At 39.2% G+C, this 23,525-nt stretch overlaps 2 protein-coding genes across 3 annotated transcripts in view; both read right to left on the bottom strand.

The window, feature by feature from the left end:
• Window positions 1-1,249: 1,249 nt before the first annotated feature.
• On the bottom strand, window positions 1,250-10,518 carry si:zfos-323e3.4 (volume-regulated anion channel subunit LRRC8C). Its single transcript, XM_061716535.1, has 3 exons — window positions 10,444-10,518; window positions 8,388-8,546; window positions 1,250-4,063 (listed from the first exon to the last, which is right to left on the bottom strand). Exons 2-3 carry the CDS (start codon window positions 8,526-8,528, stop codon window positions 1,775-1,777), a joined length of 2,430 nt encoding a protein of 809 aa, XP_061572519.1. The 5' UTR covers window positions 8,529-8,546; window positions 10,444-10,518; the 3' UTR covers window positions 1,250-1,774.
• A 4,974-nt stretch (window positions 10,519-15,492) lies between these two features.
• keap1b (kelch-like ECH-associated protein 1b) overlaps window positions 15,493-23,525 on the bottom strand; it is a 28,097-nt gene continuing 20,064 nt past the window's right edge. For both annotated transcript variants that reach the window (XM_061716522.1, XM_061716512.1), the window contains exons 5-7: window positions 20,638-20,843; window positions 20,350-20,526; window positions 15,493-18,576 (exon numbers count right to left, since the gene is read on the bottom strand). In XM_061716522.1, the coding sequence (XP_061572506.1) occupies window positions 18,332-18,576; window positions 20,350-20,526; window positions 20,638-20,843 (628 nt within the window). In that variant the 3' untranslated portion in view covers window positions 15,493-18,331. The remainder of the gene's footprint in view (window positions 18,577-20,349; window positions 20,527-20,637; window positions 20,844-23,525) is intronic.

The following is a 23,525-nucleotide window of genomic DNA, read 5'->3' as shown; positions in this document are numbered from 1 at the left end:
CCCAAGATGCAACGCTGCTGGAGAAAAGCCCGTTGTGGTTTGAGGATAGGCCTGTGTTGAAAAAAATAAATTTTATCGATTCTCATATTAATTCCTAAAAATCAATTTGTATGTCTAAAGATCGATTTTCTTGCATCATCACATTTTTCGCCCCGGTGAACTTTAATCCCAGTAGTCGCCTCATTTAATTCACACATGCGCGTGGTGTGAAACTAGTAAACAATGAACATGGTGTCGAAGAGTAGCGGTAGCGTTAACAAAGCGCTGGGTTTTAAAACTCGTGAAAGGGTTAAACATTTGCTATACATTTCTTTCGAGAAAATGCTCCAAGAGGGGTCACTAAAAGCCGGGGAAACTGCACAGTTTTAATAACACTAACACAAATCGATATCGGAATCGAATCGGATCGAATCAAATCCTGATAATCGGTTCTGAATCGAATTGATTCTGGACATTTGAATCGATCCCCAGCCCTATTTGAGGAGTGTAACACCCTGAAACTTGCTGATAAACATCCCTCCATTTTTAATGTGCATCAATCAGTGCAAAGAACATTTTTCCCAGGAACGGACATTCGTAATCCTCGTGAAAGACTCCAGGGTTTATCAGGCCAGTCTGAGGGAGGTAACGGCACATTTCTGTGCTCCTGACACTTTTCGTTTTTTGAGGTCGGGGTGCAAACAAACACTGCGTTCTCCTTAAATTAAACCAACTAGGAATAATGAGAAAAAGGACCGAACCACCTCCATGAGTTCATTATTTCCTCCATTCGGACAGAAAGATGACCCTCTTTTATCTGACGACTGAAAGGCTTTCTCTTCCGCCGTTTATTGTGGCCTGAAGGGGAGCAACATGAGCCAACACAACCCCGGACGCTCCTCGTGTCGTATAAACCTGCTCAACAGGACGGGCCACAGGAATATCCGCTAATATGCCGTCTGCTTGTTTCATGCACACGTTGTTGTGGTTACAGAAGATAGAAATGTAGTAATCCAGTTTCCACTCACTACCGTTAAATAAAATAGCTCGGGTTGTTTTAACTCCTAACTAAGTACACAGGCAACAATAACTGAATTGATTTAAAGCGTCCAGTTAATATAAAATCCAAATCAGAGCTGTAAACACTTTCTTCTTTTAAATTCGAGTACGACCCGTGACACGGACGCAGGTCGGTCTGTGACACAAGCAAACAAATAATGTTCTTTTCTTTTAAAACGTTTGTTTTATTTCTTTCAAGGCTGCAAGAAAGTCTGTTAGTTAGAAAGAAACATGATTTACATTTTAAGGGAAGCCTTGTTATGATAAATAAATTACATGCAGTCAATATTTTCCTGGGATTTACCTTCTTAGCAACTAGAAGTTAAAAGTTGACTTTTTTAACAACTACTGGCATTTATATGAAGAAGCGTTTGAACAGTAAGATGAACCTTTTTTATCTGGGAGCAACACGAACCAACGTACTGTAACTCCTCACGTCATATAAACCTGTTCAACAGGTTTAGCCGCAACGATATCTGCTGAAAACTACACGAGTCTGGGTGACAACAATGGCCCAGAAATGTCTGTGTGTCACGCCGACTCCCTGTTTACTGCAGCGACAGGACTTAAAGTTTGGTCAGTTACGGCTCCGGGCCACAGTCCTCCGAGTGGTTTCTTAAAAAAACCTTAAAAAACCACTTGGTTACGTTGAGTAAAGCTCTGTTTTGGCTGAGCGTGTCAGAACACATCAACCGATATGCTTTTCTCCAACGAGAGAAGTCCTTGGCTCTGAGCCTCAGCTCTGAGTCAACTTGTTTCGTATATCCGAAGGCAGGAGATCTAAAAGGCTGTCCTCCACTATCAAGCCGCTGCATCTCAGCAGGGGACAGTCTCCTATCTCCAGAGGGAGGGACTCCAGCCGGTTCCCCTTGACGTCCAGCCGCACCAGCTGGGCCAGGTTGGCCACCCTGGAGCCGAGGCTCGAGAGGCAGTTGTTCCCGAGCAGCAGCGTCTTCAGTCTTTTGCAGGAGAACAGCTCGTCCGGCAGCGACTCCAGCGAGTTGAACGCGGCGGAGAAGAACTGCAGGCCCTGCGGGATGCTGACCTCGGGGGGCAGCGAGGTGAGCTGGTTGTGGGAGACGTCCAGGTGCCTGAGCTTGGTGCAGTAGAAGAGCCGCGAGGGGAGCTTCCGCAGCTTGTTCCAGCTGACGTCCAGCGTCTCCAGGGTGCACAGCTTGCTGATGTGTTCGGGGATGTACGTGATGCTGTTGTGCCACAGCCGCAGCGTGGCCAGGCGCCGGCAGTGCTGCAGACTCAGGATCTCCTCCACGGTCGTCAGCTTGTTCTCCCTCAGGTCCAGCTCCTGCAGGTTGTTGAGGCTGAACACGGCGCTCGGGATGCGCTCCAGCTCGCAGCCCACCAACTCCAGCGAAATGAGGTTCGTCAGCTTCTTCAGGCTGCTGAACGCCTGGAGCTTCACCCCTTCGTTGTAGATGCACAGCCGCTGTAACTGGGAGGCCAGATCTCCCACGCTGGGTGGGATCTTCCTCAGGCTTGAGCGCAGCGTCAGGAGCCTCAACGCTCTCAGCACCCGCAACGACTCCAGGCTGGCGCTCTTGGACACGTCGCTGGTCAGCGGACCGGTCAGGTGCAACTCCTCCAGGTTGTGAAGGGTGTACATCCACAACGGGGCCTCCTCTAGACTCTCGAAAGACAAGCGTAAGACCTTCAAATGCTCCTTGAGGTAGTTGAGGGCCGAGTGCTGCAGCTTGGCGGGGCAGTAGATCAACGCCAGCTCCTGCAGGGAGTCCAGCTTCACCACGCTGGCTGGGATGGTGACGTTGTTGACCTGCTCCAGTTTGAGCGATTCCACCTCGGCCAGCTCGAAAAGGGTGTCGGGGAGCCCCGGCAGCATCAGCAGGTGAAGCTCCAGCCGGTTCCCCGAGTTCCTCGCGAGACGGCCGCGCAGCTTTTTAACGGTCCACTCGTGGTTGAGGTTGAGCTGGTGCAGGCGGCTCTCGCTGACCTCCGAGAGGAAGACGGCGAATCTTTTGGAGTAAAGGGTGTCGTACTGATCCACCAGGTGGAGAAGGAAGGCGAAGTCGTTCTTCATGTCCGGTATGTCGTTAATCCCCGTCTCCAAACGGACGTGCTCGAAGGAATACTCCTTCAGCGAGCGATGGAAGAGCCAGTACAGGGTGTAGACGCACATGAGTCCGTACACCCCCACAAAGCAGATGTAGCAGTAGGCGAGCTTGGAGAAGAGATGGGCCTTGGTGTGGTTGCAACAGTAGATATCAAAACCAGTCAGCTCGGGCGGGACGAAACAGTGCACAACTATTTCAATGTTTGGCACCAGCACCGCGGTGTAGATGATGATAACGAGGAACTTGAAGACTTTTATTGATGTTTGTAACACGTACATGTGGTACAGGATCTCTCCTTCCTCCACGTGAGTTCTGAACTTCTTCACCTTTTCAAAAAGAGCTTTGGCTTGCTCTCCCTCCTTCTTGTCCAGCACTGAGAGAGCAGACTGGGGCTCCGGGCTTTTCTTCTCCGGGTTAGACTTGACGGACGCGGAGCGCAAAAGCCCCACCGATTCTTCCTCATCTTTTGCTAGCTCCGCTGGATTCTTCGACATGGTGTTCTTCCTCAAGCTGACCAGCTTCTCCTCGCCTCTCTCCTCAGAAACTTCGCTCAGGGCCCTCGTGGTCCAGGGCGAGTCGAAGCACTTCCCCAAGACGGTCACAAAAATGTCAATTTTAGAAGACGTCCCGGGGAACTTGAACCAGAAGCCGCTGGCTATCATGAAGATCATGGTGTGGATCACAACCAGGTACGGGAAGTACTTGGCGTACCAGTGGACGTACCTCTCATAGCAGTAGTGGTTGACAAACACGTACTGGTGAATGTCCAGGTTGTTTTTGCGACCGAACACCTCCGTGAGGGTGGGGTTCCCGGGTATGCCCAGCGTGTTGTGCGAAGTCTCGTTGTCCCTGTAGCTGCTGATGTGGCTGCAGTTGATCAACTCTGGCCTCGGGCTGGTGAAGTGGCTGGGGAGACACGCGATCTTCTCCTGGGTGAGCTGTGGAAAATGGATAGATCGAATTAAATCCTGGGAGACTGGAAAAAATGGAAGGCACAGTCAAGCCATCGGCTTGACTGAGCAATGATACGGAGAAAATTCAGGCCAATACTCCTCAGCTCTACGCAACGGGGTTCCTCAGGGCTCGATTTTAGGCCCAGTTCTTTTTTCTTTACCGTAAAACCTCATATGGAGCATATGGAAAGGGGAATGTAAAGTGTTGCAGTCTATGTTTTTAGGAGAGGCTAGTGAACATGAAATTGTATCTATTGTATCAAAATCAAAAAATAAGACATCTACTGATGGTGATGGGATAGATATGATAATAGTGAAAAAGACTATTGATTGTATAACTAAACCCCTATGTTATGTTTGTAATCTTTCTTTTCATACAGGTATTTTTCCAGATCGAATGAAGGTAGCAAAAGTTATTCCACTTTTTAAAATCAGGAGAAAAGTACAGGTTTACAAATTATAGACCAGTATCCTTGCTCTCACAATTTTCTAAAGTGATTGAAAAGCTGTTTGGTAAAAAATTGGATAGTTTTATAGAAAAGAATGCCTTGCTGAATGAAAGCCAGTATGGATTTCGGACAAATCGGTCGACAGCTGCAACTTTATTGAATATTATGGAAGAAATAACAACGGCGATTGATAGTAAGAAACATACAATAGGTGTATTCATCGACTTAAAAAAGGCATTTGATACAATAGATCACACAATTTTAATTTCTAAGTTACAGATATATGGAGTGAGAGGAATAGTTCTGGATTGGTTAAGAAGCTACTTAGAAAACAGACAACAATATGTACAGTTCGCTGGTAATACTTCTGAATGTATGAAGATTGAATGTGGAGTCCCACAAGGCTCGGTCTTGGGGCCTAAACTTTTTATTTTGTATATTAATGACATTTGTGAAGTGTCTAAAATATTGCAGTCTGTTTTGTTTGCAGATGACACAAATTTTTTTACTTCTGGTTATGATTTAAAGGTGTTAGCTGAGACCATTGCACAAGAAATGATTAAACTTAAAGGATGGTTTGATGAAAACAGGTTATCATTAAACTTACAAAAAACTAAATTTATGATGTGTCACTGTCTATAGATGGAGTAAATATCGAAAGAGTAAGTGAACTTAGATTTTTGGGTGTTGTACTGGATGACAAATTGACATGGAAAGCTCATATATCATATGTTAAAAAAAAGATTTCTAAGAGTATTTAAAAAATAAAATATGTATTAGATTATAAGGCATTGCGAATGTTATATTGTTCACTGATTTTACCTTATTTCAATTACTGTGTGGAAGTCTGGGGCAACACATATACTAGCAATGTACATCCATTGTTTATCTAGCAGAAAAGAGCGGTGAGGATCATTCATAAAGCAAATTACAGAGAACACACCAACAGATTATTTATTAATTCAGGACTTATTAAATTTAAAGAAATAGTTGAGTTACAGACGTTATTAGTTATGCATAGGGCAAAAAGAAAATTATTACCAAGTAATCTACAGCAGTTGTTTGTTTTTTCAAATCCAGAAGATATAGAACATAGAAGGAAATATAATTTCAAACATCAGCATGCAAGGACCACTCTTAAGCAGATGTGTACATCGGTTGTGGGAGTAAAACTGTGGAACTCTCTACAAAATGATTTAAAGGAATGCACAAATTCACTTAGGTTCAAAAAAATGTATAAAGATAAAATATTTAAGTTATATGATCATGAATAGACTGGGAATTAAGCAGTATTATTAATATCTGTGGTTGGTTCTATTTAAGTGTATATTTTTGTAAATATTGGTTACATTGACTGTTCTTTTTGTTTTGGTATTTAATAAGGGGCAGGTAACATAAGACATGTCTTCATCCTGCTCCTTTTCGGTCATGGGTGTGTAGATTGACCACCATGCACGAAACGAAATAAATAAATAGAAAAATAAATAAATAAAAAAAAACTCAAATAAATGTTGAGTCCCGATTATTCGCTGGGTGTAGCAAAATATTTTTATATTAAACATGCCAAATAAAGGCCGGGTCAAACGTTGCTTTTCTGGTGGCCAAAAAAATATTCTACCGTATGCAAATATAGCCGACCTAAACACAAACAAATAACCTTGAACGAATTGAGAAGTGTGTGACTATTTATCTAATTTTCAAGTGACCTCATTGATGACGTGGTATGAAGTTAAGCAGCTCGTGCATCAAAGAGAAAAAAGGAGGGGAAAAGAGGTGAGCTCGTAGCCTCTAGCTCGTAGCTCACCTCTTTTCCCCTCTTTTTTTTGCCTCTCTCTTTTCTCTTAGCTTGGAAACTTCGCAAGCGTGCCAGACACCAGTGTGAGTCGCGGAAGATTATACGAGTGATGGATAGGAGTTAATCAGACCATATGTGACAATGAGAAGCCGTTCGAGCTTAGCGCTGGCTGGCTAGATTGAAGATGCACAATAAGATTTGGGTTGAATGGAAACACAATTAATAAACGCAGGTCCCAAATAAACGCCTGTTGATTTGAGCGATTTAACCAAATAAACGCCTGGGCCTTTATTTGGTTTTTTACGGTATATATCCTTCCTCTGGGATCTATTTTTAAAAGCCACGACATCTCTTTTCATTGTTTTTCAGATGATCTTAAGAGCTATCTGCCTATTAAATCAGATAGTTGTGTCATCCTTCAGGCTCTGAGAACTGTCTCTGAGATTTTCTGTGGCAGCCTTACTGACCTCTAGTTATCCTGTAACCTACTCTGCTCTGCTTGGTATATCAAATACTTGGTTTAGGAATCATACTCTCTTTTGCTTTTCTGTTTAGCCAATGACAATACATTGTTTATTTTTAGTTAGAATAGGTCAAGTTAGTGATAAGCCGCTTCTAATTGGAGTTAATGTTTGTTTTTGTCATTTCTTTTCACCAAACTGCTCTCCATTTCTCATGTCCTCTGCCACCCTTTCACTTTAACCCCATTTTCTTGTATTATCTAGCAGTATACTTTTGAATATTATTTGATTAAAGGCAGGGTATGCAATTTCTGTATGATCTTACATCTGTTGATATTTGTACAAATCATGGACAGCCGGCTCTTCCTTTATTAACGCCCATTTTCAAAAAAGGAACAAGCTGCTAGAACCCCTGAGCACGGACCCTCCCCTTTTTTCTTTCTTTCTTTATTATTTTTAATGAACATTGAATACATTTTAAGTCCTTTTTTTATTTCAAAGGGAACCATAATCTTAGTTTTTTCTGAACTGTGTAATGAGATATAGTAATTTTCAGTATACAGTAGTATACTACTGTAGTATACTACATTATGTACTGTATGCCACTGTCGGTCACATGATCGCTCAGACTGGCTTCCACTGTATTGGCACAATGCATTATGGGATAAAGCATGAAAAGAAACATACTTAATGCATACTAGATTGTATACGGTTTTCAAGATGCCTTCTGGTTTGTTTAAATGTCATATTACAGCAGAAAAAGGAACATGTTTACAATTTTTAGCTCAGAGGTTCCCTCGAATAGGTGCAGACGTTAAATCACTTTTGCGACATTGTCTTAGATTAACTGTTAATGATATCAAATCCAGCTCCCTTGAGGGCTTTGAGGGGCGAGCATTGAGTCCCAAGCATCAAGTTGATGATGTTAGGGCCGTTTAAGCAGGTGGAAACCAGGTGATCAGCGTGGATCCGTAGGTGTTTGCACATTACTAATTTAATCTAGTTTGGTGTCACACTTCATCAAGCTCCCCTTTTCTCGTCTACCATTACTTTCTACAATCTCTTACTCTGCTGTGATATCCGCAGTAGCTCTGTGAGCTGGTTTCATTGTTTTGATGTACATGAGTCCAAAAGATAAAAGAGAGGCAGCGAGAGCTAGACGACACTTCCTAAAAAGTTACCAAATATTCTTTGAAATTACACTAAAATTGACATTTAAATATCCAGAAAAACTAGTTTGTGGTGCTTTTTTTTCCTTTAGACAACAGTCACACTCCCGATCCAGCAGACTAAACTGTCAAAAGCGCCTTTTACACAATTTAGTGTCTCAATATGTGTTTAAACCATAAAATGGGGAGTGAATACTTTTCCTACTGAGTAAAAGTAACAACCACTGTGTTTGCACAGCCGAGCTGAAGGTCAGACGGCGCGGGACTTGCTGTGCTTCGCCATGAGACGCAGAAAGGGGTGTGTGGGTTATAAAATAAAATCATACTGATTATCGTCGTACGTCACATTTTGATGAGAAATATGCAAATATTGCATCCTTATTGGTTAGATTATAATGTCAGTAATGATGCGTAACCATCCGCTTCAGGCCTCACCTGTAATGTGCACCCAAAGACCCCAATCATGAGCATGGAGACGCACAGGTACTCCGAGAAGACATCCCACCACGGTTTCAGCACCCGGAACTGGGAATTTTGCTCCGTCCCGAGGCTTTTGAATTCACCAACGGGGATCATCTTGACTGCCGCTGCAAACTGATGGAAGATAAAAAATATATATTAAAAAAAGAGGTTCTGAAATGGGGTTTTTCAGCGAAGAGCAGCATCTTTAGCATATATTGTTAAAGATTGATTAAAAGTTTCACGCAGAAATAGATATACAGTACAGAGCAAAAGTTTGGACACACTTCCCCATTTGTTTGAACGAGAAGGTGAAACTTTCTGTCTGTACTAGATAGATAGATAGATAGATAGATAGATAGATAGATAGATAGATAGATAGATAGATAGATAGATAGATAGATAGATAGATAGATAGATAGATAGATAGATAGATAGATAGATAGATAGATAGATAGATAGATAGATAGATAGATAGATAGATAGATAGATAGATAGATAGATAGATAGATAGATAGATAGATAAGGCCTGTGTTGAAAAAATCGATTTCCCAATTCTGAATTGATTCTCATATTAATTCCTAAAAATCGATTCATATGTCTAAAGATTCTTTTTTATTTATTTATTTATTTATTTATTTTTTTCATCATTACATTACAACTTTTGGTAATTTTTTTGTTTATCCCCAAAAAAGGAATGTTTTGTTGGACACGAGAATAACTGGTGCCATGTTTTTGCCTTTAAATATGTTTAAGGGTATGAAAACATTAAAGTGTTAGGTTATAATTGCATAAATTGTCTATATTTCATTACTTTATATACTGTCTTGGGGTTACATTTGCAAAAAATGCCAAAAACGAAATTCTCAAAAATTAAAAACCAAAATAGACCGAACATGGAACAAATAAAAACGGAATGTAGGAAAAAATAAAACTGATTTCATAGGATTCTGTTTGCTGCCCTGGATCTGTTTGGTAATTCTGCCCCACAATGTTTCTGAAAGCAGTTCTATCAGCATTCTGGGAGCTGATTGGTCCTTACAGCATCATTAGCTGCAATACTTGCTGTTGAATCTCAATATAATACTAGTATTAATATGTTGCAGAACAGTCATATAATTCATGCAACAGCTCAAAAAACTGTTATTTAATAACACTAACCCAAATCAATATCGGAATCGAATCGGATCGAATGAAATCTTGATAATCGATTCTGAATCTTAAGAATCGAATTACACATAGTGACAGTGGACATCATATAGGATAATAATAAGTAACTATAACAACAGACTGTAAGATATAATAAAGATAAGATAAGATATAATAAAATAAAGTAGCAAGCAGTATAATAAAATAGAATAAAGTAGCAAGCGGTAGTAAAAGGGTTGTACAAAGAGTATATACAGTAAATGATAGTGTGTATAGGAAATAAAGTGCACAGTGACAGTAAGTTATGAGCTGAGATTTCTTCTCTTCTTATTTGATTTTTTCTTCCTTTTAGCTGTTATTGTGCAGTATGATGGCATGTGAAATATTTCCTGTATCTGTCCCTTCGACAGCAAATACACATGATGATGTGGTAGTTTCATCACAGCCACAGGTTTGAGGAATCCGTGGCTTGCAGGTCTGATTCAAGTCTGGAGCAAAGGCTGCAAGTGGATCCAGAGTGGAAAAACTAGTCAGGCAGCAAAAGTCAACCAACACGGATACAGACCTGAGAAAACTATTTCAATGTGATCTAAAGCTCTGAACGTCCACAAAGGCTCAGCTCTTGTAAGACCACATCAGAAACAGAACATGAAGCGTTTTATTGGGGAATTTTACACGGATCAATAAAACTTTTAATACCAGTATCATGTTGACTACGATGTAACAAGTGTGTCAGCATGTCATCCACTGAAAAAAGTTTTCCTAATTAAGAAATCCCGCAAGACTACTGTCGCCTGCTCCTTTTCACCTGCCCTGTGCTAAATTTAAAGTTTGGAACAGAGAAAGTACATTTTTAAGCGTCATCCAGGTGAGTTGCGCTTACCTGCGGACAGGCGGAATCCACGAGCGTCGGCCAGCAGAGGGAAGGTGTTTTTCACCTTCATCCCCTCAGAGGAATCACCGGTGTGAAGGAGCGACAACCACCCACACCCCCGGGGAGACTTTCAAAATAAAATCAAATAAAACCTCTGGAGAAGTCCAAAACACTTCTGAGCGCTAACTTAACACACATACATATATATATATATATATATATATATATATATATATATATATATATATATATATATATATATATATATATATATCATTATATATATATATATATATATATATATATATATATATATATATATAAATATTTTTTTTTTTCATTAAGTATAGGCTATTGCAAAAAAAGAAAAAAAGACAATCTGCTGATTAATAAGTGAGGAACCTAAGTGAGGAACTCAAAGTCCAAATATCCAACAGTTCAAGAAAATGTACAAAAATATGTTGTTTAGAGGGTACAAAGGATAAAGTTCATGAATGATTATTGTTTATTATCATTCATTTGATATGGCATGGTGATGAGAGGCAGGGAAGCCTGTGTGTGTATGTATGTATGTGTGCATATATATGTGTATGTATATATGTGCATGTGTGGTGGTTAGGTTTGCTAAGGACCCAAGTGCAGGAGAACAGGAGCCAGGAGTTGTAACAAAAAGGGGTTTATTCTCAAAAAGGCAAAACAAAGCACTGCAGAGCAGGAATTAACACAAAAACCAGGAACAGGAACAACGACGAGGAGACATGGAGGAAGAACCAGTACGGACCGACAGGGAACCAAGGAATGACAAGACAAGATATACTGAAGGGATAACGAGACATGACGAGACACAGGTGCAGACACAATCAGGGCAGATGGGACACAGGCGGGGCAAGACAGAAACTGAAACTCAAACTGGGGGGGAAGTGTCAAACCCTGACAGTATGTATGTGTAGGTATGTTTAGGTATGTGTGTATATATGGATACAGTATGTAGCCTATGTATGTGTATATGTATGTGTGTATGTGTATATGTACAGTATATGTATATATATGTGTATATATATATATATATATATATATATATATATATATATATATATATATATATATATAATTTTAGACAAAGGGGTGAGAGCTAATAAGCTATGCTTCTTCTCACTCCTTTTCGAATATGTCATTTATTTTCGGTTTTTCTGTGCTTTATTATTTTGCTTCCTGGTAATTGGCATATTCGGAATAAACAGTACAAACAATAAGTGCTCTTATCATTTAAATAGGATAAAAGAAAAAAAAAAAGCTTCATACAATGATAAGAAAACTGGCTTATAGGCTTCTGGCCTGTTATTGCCGGTACCTCTGAGTATTAAAAAAAGAATAATAATACAAAATAAATAAATAAATAAATAGGATAATTTCTGCCAGGTGCTGCTAAACATCAGCCCTTGATGTAATAATCGGTAGGTGTGCAGACATCTGTAAAAGCATGTATTTTGGCATATATTTTTCTTTTTCTGGTCTGGATCATTTATGTGTGTGTGTTAACACAATACCAAGAGGGAAATTGATTTATTTTTTCTGCACATCAAACTTAACAAAAGAGAAAATGTAAGAATTTATTTAAAAACTATTCAATGCTTTACAGTGAGAAAGAATGCGAGAGTTAAATGTACTTCATAGTTAGATTTTGTTAGGCTTTAAAGAATAACAAACAAAAGCATTCAATAGCTGCATATCAAATCGTACAGGGCTCATTAAGTATTTTAAACGTTAAAATCTGTTCCAATACAATAAGAGAAGGTTATTTGGTAGTTACCAGGAAAAATACTTTCGTCCAGGAAAAACCACGTGAGTTTCAGAAAACTGAATAAACCACAACACTTGTGGGACAATGTCCCAGTTTTGATCGCAGTAAATCTACATCAGAAAGGGTGAAAGACGAATGGAAATGACCGGGTCCTCAAAGTCCAGTCCTCCATTCAACTGAAAAGCAAATCAAACCCGAAACTTTCACCTTGAACGGGATGTTTGAGCAAATGTTCAAACACGTCAGTGAAAAAAAAAACTTTCTTCTACATGAGAGGGATTGATGAAGTCGTGCAAGAAACGACTAGTCACGGTTGCAGCTCTACAAGCTCCCGTTCTGCAGTATCCAGGGGCGTCCATTGGGTATGGCAAGGTATGGCAGCCGCCACACCTTGGCTTCAAGGGAAAATGTAAATGTTTTTTTTTTTAATACATTTATGGAATTACTCTGTGTCTATTTGTATTGATTATTCTATTACTTAATATATATAGAATAACTACAAATGCAAATCAGAACAACATGATCGATTTCACTAGTTATTACACTGCAAAAACTCAAAATCTTAACAAGAATATTTGTCTTATTTCTAGTTAAAATGTCAAATTTTTAGTCAAAAAAAATCTCATTACATTTAAGACAAGATTCAAAAACAATTATTTTCACCTGTTTCAAGTAGATTTTCACTTAAAATAAGTGAAAAAATCTGCCAGTGGAACAAGATTTTTTTGCTTGTAATGAGAAAATAAATCTTGTCCCACTGGCAGATTTTTCTACTTATTTTAAGTGAAAATGTACTTGAAACAGGTGAAAATTGTCAAATAAGTTATTTTTCTGGTGATGACTCTTGTTTTAAAATTAGACATTTTAACTAGAAATAAGACAAATATTCCTAGTAAGATTTTGAGTTTTTGCAGTGAGCGAGACTGCATTTTAATAAGTTCCAATTTTCTTAAGCACACAGATAAGCTACATAGCAGACTTCTGTGCTGGACGTGTTGATTGATTCTCTAGTTAAGTTCTGTGACTCGTAACCTTGCCATACCTTAGCTTCCACTGAATTGACGCCACTGGCAGTATCCCCCAAATAAATTTACTTTCAACTTGACTTTTGTTGAATACATAAGGAAACAATAAAAAAAAAAACAATGTGTGAGAGATGTGTTTGCCTAAAAATAAAACCTTATTTAAAATGAATAAAAAGGGGATATTGAATTAAAAGAGGGGGGTACTAAATTCTGCAGAGCTGCATGCTTTAAAAAAAGGCCTTAAGACGTCTAATAAATATGTTGCCCTATTTTTTCCACCTGTGCAACTCAAATGGGTCATTTTCTATCCTTTCTTCTTCCTGCTCTAAGTTTACGCAGAGATCACGTCTTAATGCTCCAGCCAGCACCTACTGAGAGAAGTTGTTTAATTGGATCAAATAATGACGGCCTGCATCATCCACCTGCCAGGAAGCTGCACAGCGGACTGCAGCCCCTGGGAGGGTTTTAATGGCATACACTTACCTCAGGTGTAGACTACCGAAAACACACATTAAATAAGACCAGAAAATGTCCGTTGACCGTTTTTGCATCAACAACTTGGGTTGGATTAAAACTAGGGTTGCCACCTTTCAGAAATAGAAATAAGGGATGCCCTGATTTCAGCAGCGCAGACCCCAAAAAAAAGGGACATCCCCAAAACTTCTAAACTGAATAAAAATGTGTTTATTTTATATGAACAAACAAAATGCTTTGATTTAAAGTTTAAAGTGCTTTAATAGCATTGAACTTGCATGACTGTACAGACAGCCAACCATATAGCAGCTGAAATATCCTCCTATGCTACGTATGTCCATATCAGCCCAGATGTAATATAGCCTACAGGTGAAGAATATGGTGTAAAAGTTCATTTATTTCAATAATTCAACTAGAATATGGCGTAAAAGTTAATTTATTTCAATAATTCAACTAGAATATGGTGTAAAAGTTAATTTATTTCAATAATTCAACTAGAATATAGTGTAAAAGTTAATTTATTTCAATAATTCAACTAGAATATGGTGTAAAAGTTAATTTATTTCAATAATTCAACTAGAATATGGTGTAAAAGTTAATTTATTTCAATAATTCAACTAGAATATGGTGTAAAAGTTAATTTATTTCAATAATTCAACTAGAATATGGTGTAAAAGTTAATTTATTTCAATAATTCAACTAGAATATGGTGTAAAAGTTAATTTATTTCAATAATTCAACTAGAATATGGTGTAAAGGTTAATTTATTTCAATAATTCAACTAGAATATGGTGTAAAAGTCAATTTATGGGACGGGTGGCAACCCTAATTAAAACTGTAGCTGGGTAAATAATTATAGTTATTCACTGTTTAGGATCTACAGCTCCCTCTAGCGGCCATTGATGTTGGGAAACACCGCAAGGAAGATTCAAGATTCAAGGAAACCTGCAGACCTGGAAACATTTTTTTTTTTATTCTAACAAAATAGAAATTCCGCTCAATTAAATCGAGATTAAGCAACGGACTCGGTTGTTGCAGAATATCCAACCTCTTCATCTATAAAAAACCTAAATCTCTGTACCATGAAGCAGTCAAATCAGCTTTGTTGTGTTTGTGTTCATTTAAACAAACACTGCACTACTTTCTTTCTTTTATTTTAACGACAGGACTAGTCAAGCTGCTTTTGAACAATGTCATGTCATAATAATACTATCAACCGAATTATGTAAAAACTAATCCAGAACGGATTTGAAACATTTGTTCCTTGAAAACATTTAAATCTGACCTCTGTGTTCTTTGGGTTTTTTTCTTGGACGAATGATGCAAGTAGGTTTCCCTTTTTGATGGAAAGGACATGCAAATATCCACCATTGCTGACCTCAACAGACATTTAGACCAGAGACTAATCAGGACATGCTGCTGTAATGATGATAAATGCATATACCAATATGTGCAGTTACTGAGTTCCTGTGATGTGTCAGTGAGTGATTTTTTGACTTTGCTGGGTCAGCAGTACCTCCCAGCTCAACTGGTCTTCCCACAGCTCTGGCTCAGGCCTTTATGTTGTATAGTTCTTAAATGTTTTCCTTTTTAGGCTTTTTAGTCTCAGTCATTCAGACCACTTCTAATGTTCCCTCCCGTCTGGCAGACATCCAGAGAGCAGTCATCTTCTCTGGATGGCAGGTTTCACCGGCTCCGAGGCCGCCTTTGACTTCCAAATTAACATCTTTCAAATGCAAATGATCCCATTTAACAAAGTAGCCTACATGTGGGAGTTAAACAAAGTTATTTGTGTAGGTATAATTACACCACATACCGCTAGGTGGCGGCGATGGCTCTTTTCTGCAGCTCTGCAGCCTGCAGGGAATTTCTTCTGGTTTACTTCCTTTATATAGGTCAGATAACGACTGAGTAAGTAAGACTTATCTTGAATGTGTTGGAGCTGATCATTTTTTATTTTTTTTATTATTGATACTGCAAAAATATAGTCCTCAGTGGTGGGAAATGCGTAGAAGGAATGATGTCAGTAGATAAATGGTAGTTATCTGGTTTATAATACCAACGTTCTACTGCAAGAAGACCGGTTCATTTTGGGGATTTAATAAAGTATTTAAATTTAAAAATCAATTTGAAAATCAACCAATTTTTAAATTTAAATTCAAAAATTTCCAGTTAAACCTGCAAAACAAAAACAGATCACATCAGGCAAATAAATGTAGGCAGAGGATTTAAAAAACAAAAATCCACACATAGTTAACAAATATTACAAACTACAGCAGTACATGAAGCTTTTTTTTTCTTCTTTTTTTTCCTTTTATGCTGGACAAAACTGTACAAAGCAGATCTTAAATAATCTACATTTCCATTCCAACTAATTACATGACAAGATTAAAAAAAAAAAAAAAAAAAAACCCAAATCAAGGTGAAGCAAATCGTTTTTGTGTTAAACATCCAAAATGAGCAAGAACAGGCATTCCCACTTAGTTACAAAGCATGCTAGTCATTTAAAAACACGACAAGAGGCAGATTTTAATACAAAGCTTATGTCCGTCAGATCAAAACGACGAGAGAAAGAAAAGAAAAAAAAATTTGAACAAATAAATAAAAAAGTGAACTCTGGAATCCTGTACAAGATTTCTTAAGATTATCAATGTACAAAAATTCTTTTACAAACCTTTGTAGCTTAAGTTGCTGTTACAAATACACTTATTGAAGCACGTTTTTGTCTTTAGTACACAGTATTTGAACACTAAAGTACAAACACGCTCACTTCTGGTTCTGAGGTCTTGTGGATATGAAAACCGAAACAAGTCAGCTGCAGGTGGGATGTTCTGAACTCTGTCAGTGTTTAGTGTGTTTTCATATAAAAGAAAGAGGAAAACAAAACAAAAAAACCCCCACATTCAATGAGATGTTTTGAGTCCAACGCTACAGTATTCAGTTTTCTCCTAAACACAATCAAAACTACATTTCTTCATTCTACTCGTGCTTTGCACAATAATCACGCCAAACTCTCCGGCAGCCTGAGGGGAAACCAGCTATGATCTGCAGACGGTTGGGTTATTTTTCTTTAAAACTTCACATTTTCTGAACCCGCCAGTGAACGGGTGAACTTGTAAATTCCTTTGTCTCTTGTACCGACACTCGGGTTTTAGACGATGGGCTCCATGCAAGAACCAGTGGTTGGAGAAGTAGCTGCTGTTTAACCCTTTAAAGCCTCATAAATGCCATAATACACGTACAATTCTTCTTGGTATTAAGTCTTTCTAATGTATTGAATGAAAAATACCTCCAATATGGTCTTTAACAGTTTCTAAATAATATTAATAATAATGTTTTGTATCATAATAAAGACTAATGGGTAGTTATGTGATAATGTGGATGATGTAGAGGTCTCCGAAATGTCTTAATTATGATGCAGCCGGCATTAAAGGGTTAAAACTTATTGTCACAGCAGTTTTTCTTGGAAAACACTCGCACAGCTGCTTCCCGCCATCCTTCCTCCGCTGCCGCACGCACGCACGCACGCCAGGGCGTCGCATTAGAGAATTGTCCATGATGATGATGAAACGTGACTGCTCATCAAATCAATGTCACTTATTTCTAATCGGCGTAATAAAACAACAGAAACACCAGTGTCTATGATGTCATGAGTATTTGGTGACACACAAACTGAAACAGTATTTTAGGCATCTTGAACTTGGAACATGAGGTGAAAGGGTTAATTTTAAAGGATGTTTAATGACGTAGCAGCTGACTGTCAGACTCCTGGGGCTGCAAACCTCCCACGCTAGTTCTGGTACGGAAGTCAGAATGCTTTACTGGAGTCTACCTCCATCTCAAACCGCTGCCACTATAGTTTTCTGCTACACACAAACACAACACAGTGTTCTTTGTGTGTAATGTGACCGGCTGATTCTCCACATCACGGCTTGAGCTTCTCATGTCAGACTGGAGGAAGGGAAGAGAGCAAAGCTCAGAAAAGAAGAAGAAATTAAAAATGTCATGGATGGGAGGAAGGAAACATGTTCTTGCATGAAACCCATAGTCATGTAGGAGCTTCATATTGTAAAAACAAACTTCACCAGGTTGTACACAGCAAACACGAACCGGGCCGGAGCCACTCCGACACAAATCCCCCAAGACAACATACTGCTAACTTTAAAGCCCGCCGGCACGGTAATGGCACTTTAAACTCCACTACGTATTCAAACAAATGCTACTTCTGTTGCTGCGGTTTAAGATTTTCCTCTGCCGTCAGATTAAATGAAATTAAGAGAGACCCTGAAGACTCTTGGAGCCAATAAAAAGATTTATTTTTTAGTCAGGAGCCCGGAGCTCCGTCGCGTTTTTTCCTCCAACCAATCAGAATTCACGTGTGAGGTCGTGTTTAGGGGTCTTCTTTGACAGTTTAGTCACCTTTTAGGGATCAGCAGCAGTGAGCTGATTACAAAACATAAAAAAATCACTACTGACATTGTGAATGCGTGTGGCTGTGTTTTTTCTCGATGCCCCGAGTCGGCGGGGCAGGATGTGGCGTCTCAGTTCACCTCCTTCCTGATTCTGGGCTGCTCACGTCAACGTCTGGCGCTAAACTTCATGTGCCTTTGCCGAACGGCCCGTTGTGGTGGAAACCCAGATTTGTGGAGTGACACGCCGACACGGCGGCCCCGGTGTCTGGACAATTATCGCACTGTGGTAGATCCTTCTGGCAGGGCTCCATGGTAACGGCCACGCCGACGCCGCTCCGCCCCGACGTCATGCGAGTCACCTCCGACCAGGTGTCCTGCTCCGGCTCGTAACACTCCACGCTGTCCAGGAAAGTGTTGCCATCGTAACCTCCTGGAAGCAGAATTTTTACGTTATGAGAAACATTATTTATGTTACGACTTTAAAATAATTAGCCTTTGTCGCCAAAAGAATTAAGGAACGTGATGCTGACGCCTTACTGAGCTCAACACTTAGAGGCTCGTGATCATGTACTTTAATGGTGATGTCTCTGCTAGGTGGGAAACTTTTCCTAAAAGTGGGAAAGATGTTTGAAGTTTAAAGATTTAAAGTATTAAAAGTTGTTAAGACAACTTAAGTTTGATGCATTTGACCTTGTTTTTGATCCACTTTAAAGCACTGTTTTACAGAAAAGATTGTATTAATATGTACTTTGTAACTATATATACAGTAACTCTGAAGTTGAGTGTTGTTGAGTGTCATTTATTTTTTTACTTGAGAAAAAAAAAAGCTAATTGAGCACTATATTTTTTGTATGTAATGTTATTTGTTTTTACTGAAAATGCTCAGAAGCATTCCAGTTCCAACTATTGAGGGAAAGTGTGCAATATTGTGTTGCCTCAATAAATATGTTAATTTCCATCAAAGTAGTCTTTATTTTAATTCATTAACATTAAAAACACATTTTATATGGTGGCAAAATACGAGTAAAAGGTAAAAAATGGAATTCCAAATAATTAAAATGGAAAAAAACGGACTTAGGGAAAAAATAAAATGGAATTTTGGGAAGAGACGTTGTGTCTTCAGCAGGTTCTGGGACCGACTTGTGGCCTCATCTTAGTTGGAGATGTCTCTCATGTTCCATCTCACTCTTTCACCCAGTACCCACAGCTCAATCTCCCACTCCATCCTTCCCCCACTCATGAACAAGACCCCGAGGTACTTGAACCCTCCGCTTGGGGTAAGATCTGATCCGCGACCCGGAGAGGTCACTCTCGCCCTTTTTATAATAACAAACTGTAGCAACCCGAGTGCAATAACCTGTCTCTTTGTAAGTGCAATAACCTTTGCCCGCTAAATACCTCACGTATTTTTGCACATGTAAATATTATCCGTTTGTGTTTACTATTTTTTTTTCCCTCTTGTACATTACTCATTTTCTACATTTTATATTGCTCTTTTTTTATTATTCAGCTATTTATTGGTTATTCTATTTACATTTTTTGTATAAACTGTTGAGCGTGTGTGTGTTTGGCTGCTGCACGATTGAATTTCTCCTCTGGGAGATCAATAAAGTCTTCTATTCTATTCTATTAAGGCTGAGGACCATTGGTCTCAGATTTGGAGCCGCTTCACATCAACAGAATTGGCTTAAGGTTTTTCTCCAACTAGGGGAGTTTTTTACCTGTCACTGTTTATGTAATATTTGCTCGGGGGTCATGTTCATGTTATGGGTCTCTGGAAAGCGCCTGGAGACAACTTCTGTTGTAATAGACGCTATATAAATAAAATTGAATTGAATAGAATCACATCATCTGCAAAGAAGCAATTCTGAGGCCCCTAAACCGGACCCTCACTACGCAATAAATACATGCATGTTTCTTTGTATAAAAAGACAGATTTAAAATTCAAAAACAAAAGAAATAAATTAGATCAACAGATAAAAATCAATCATGTTAAGTAAATCAATAGTTAAAACCAAGATAATGTATTTTGCTGCAACTCTCTTAACAGTAACAGCTTCGGATCACATTTTACAACCAAAAATGTACGTAAAGAAAAAGAAAAAGAAGAAGTTTAATCTGATTACTATGCAATAACCACAATGCAATCATCCGATATCCCTTGTTTTTTCGGTGGATCATTCTTCCGCGCACCGACCCCCACCTAACACGTAGATGCGTCCGTGCAGCCCGGTGACTCCCAGAGCGCTGCGCCGGTGCCTCATGGAAGCAGCAAAGCTCCACGTGTCCGTTTCCACATCGTAGCGCTCCACCGAGTTCAGCTGGTTGGTGCCGTCGTAGCCGCCCATCACGAAGATCTGGTTGCCCAGAGTGCACACACCTGAAAATGGAGGCAGACAAACTTCAGAGGAATTCATCGAGATTTAATGAAGAACTTGGAGGTAGCAAGTTTATCATTAGCTGCCCCACCCCCCTCTCTTTTTCTGCTTACCTGCTCCGGACCGCACCGTGTTCATGGAGGCCATGGTCCTCCACTCATCCCTCTCGGGGTTGTAGCACTCACAGGAGCTCAGCCGGTTGGCCCCGTCGAACCCTCCCACCGCGTACAGCAGCCTGTTGATGACGGCCACGCCTACGCCGATGCGCCGCGTCAGCATCGGGGCCACCAGCTGCCACTGGTCCCTCTCTGGATCATACCTGCAGACGCAAAGCTCTAAACTGTTAACGCAAGCTGGTTTTTAACTGATGTGCACTACAAATAAACAACAACAGAAGGAGACAAACATGTCATTTGCTCTGGTGTAGGGCTGAAACGATTCCTCGAAATAATTCGAGTATTTAGATTACAAAAAATGATCGAGGAATTTTCTCTGCCTCGAGGAATCGTTTAATTTTGCAGCTCAAAGCAGGTATTTCGCCCGAACTACATTTTATGCGGCACAACGCGCTGACGCCGCGCACGTAAACGAAAAAGAAAGAGGCGGCGGATATGTTTGGTTTTTGTAACATGCCATGCTCAGGCAATGAGTCTGCAATGGCCCAGACGGGAGACACATGTAGCTCAGTGCTTAACTTTTATTTTTAATCCACTGTATATTCTTCTGGTCCGTTCTCCTATATGTTCCCCCTCTAACCCGGTACATACATTACATACGTTTAGGTTCCTCTAAACATCTGTTCCCACTACAGTTTTAACTAAAAGAAAAGGAAGAAAAATAAAAACGTAATAAAGCTAACTGGGTAGTTTTCAATTTTAGCTCTGTAGTCATTGATGGATAATACATCAAGCAGCAATGGTGCCTAATTGGTCTCATAATTTTATTTTGAACACTGCCAAAACTCAAAATCTTGTACTTTAACTTAAAACTTAACTAGAACTTAAAATTAGCTAGACACAAATGAAAGTTCAATTGAAACACGTGGGAAAAACACCTAACCTTTTAAGTTATGTGTGTTATCAGGTGTAATGGCATTTTTAGGTTAGAAATAAGAAAACGTCTTGGTAAGATCCTTAGTTTTTTGAGTGAAGGCAGTGAATTTGGTCGACTGGTGTAAGTTCAGGGTTTTTAAATGCACAGCCATGAACCTACTGTATTATATAATTTAGTCTTAGTGATGTAAATTAACATCTAACATCTTATGTATATTTATAATTACTCTTTAACTAAACAAAAATATGTTTTATCCGATTAATCGATGGAATTTTCAGTAGAATACTCGATTACTAAAATATTCGATAGCTGCAGCCCTACTCTGGTGTTAAATAACATTTTCTCCAGATTGTTCTCACAGCCCAGAATGTCTCCCCTCCTCCACACGTAGACAGTTAGTGATATTAAATGCAGTCACTGGCTGCAAAAGGCGGCAGCTCTCGCTGCTTTGTGTCCGCGTGGTTGTTTGGACGCTCATGAAGGCGTCCGTGAGTCATCTCCAGGTGAGGAGATGCGTTTCTCTAAACTCTGAGCAGGCAGCAGAGCGTTGAGCACATAAAAATGTATTTTCCATGGATGTACCGGTACGTTATAATTTTTTGACCAGCAGAGTCGGCGACTGACTTCCGAGAGCACGGTCCTACCGCCGGCTAACCGCCAAGAGCCAGACATTTATTTGTTCAGCTGTCCGACTCGCAGCAACAAACCGCTGAACAGTACTGGATATAACCATGGCCACAGTATGTGCAGTTAGTCCAGAAAATCTGGAAGGCTATCAATGACTGCACTAGCATTTATGTTGGGCTCTGGTAACACTACGCCATATCTAATGCATGTACAGAGTTAGGGATGGGAATCGAGAACCGCTTCTTGTTCAGAACCGGTTCCCAGTGTTTCAAATCGTTGGAATCGTTTGCAAATGATTCCTTTTTCAATTCCAGTGGGCACAAATGACATCACGCACGTTGCTATTGAACGACCGTAAGCCACTAGTTAATAGTAAACATGGCACCAAAGCAATACAAACACATAAGTCTGGTTATATTTCAGTAAAAAGGACGACAACAGGGCAACTTGCAATATTTGCCAAGTGGATTTTTCTTCAAAATGTCAGGGTTAGGGTTGCAGATTTGCAAAAAGTACAGTTATGTATGTATGTGTATTTGTCACTGGCTGGCTTATTTTTGAGTGCTCAGTTAATATATCCTTTTAAAAACATTTCTATTAGAAAAATGTTGTGGAATTGCCACACAATGAATTATGTTGTAATTTGTTAATTTCTAGAGAAGAATATTTATTTTATTATTATTAAAATGTTATATTGGTGATGCTAATCAACCTTTTTATTGTCCTTTTCTTCCAAATGAGAATCAATAAAGAACCAAATCATTAAGCAGAATCGAAAATGAAATCGTAAAAATCTTATCAATTCCAATTGTTATACATTTTTTCTGTGCTCTATAATATCTGCAGTTCAGGTTTTATACCCCAGATGAAGGCTCATAGAAGGAAATGTAGTGACCCAGAAGAATAATAAAAATAATAATTTATCTTAAATGAGGAAGCCAAGTCATTGTTTCCAATGTTTACATTTTAGCTTATAAACATGAGACAGTAACAGCTGAATTTTAGAGTCTTGGCTCTCACGGATTTTTATGGGTTCCAGATGTTGGGTGATACATTACACAGATTATCTGAAGCTTTGTTGTAGATGACATTTACAGTTGAGTGAATTTTTATATGAACTTTAGACTTATAAATTATGAAATTATAATCATGCCCCTTTCTCTCGGTCCCAGAAGAGTTTGTTTCCTTAAGGATAATAATTCTCTATCAGATGGTTACACTTTTTATTAATAACTTTTGCATCTGTGTTTTTCTCCAAGTACTCTGTAATTTCCTGTTTTTTCAGCCAGGCGGAATAACTCAGTGTGAGTTTCTCACCCTC

Source organism: Cololabis saira, chromosome 1 (genome assembly GCF_033807715.1).
Source record: "Cololabis saira isolate AMF1-May2022 chromosome 1, fColSai1.1, whole genome shotgun sequence".
NCBI classification, from domain to species: domain Eukaryota; kingdom Metazoa; phylum Chordata; class Actinopteri; order Beloniformes; family Belonidae; genus Cololabis; species Cololabis saira.
Note: the sequence above shows the minus strand (reverse complement) of the source record. Positions and strands in the feature narration are given on the sequence as shown.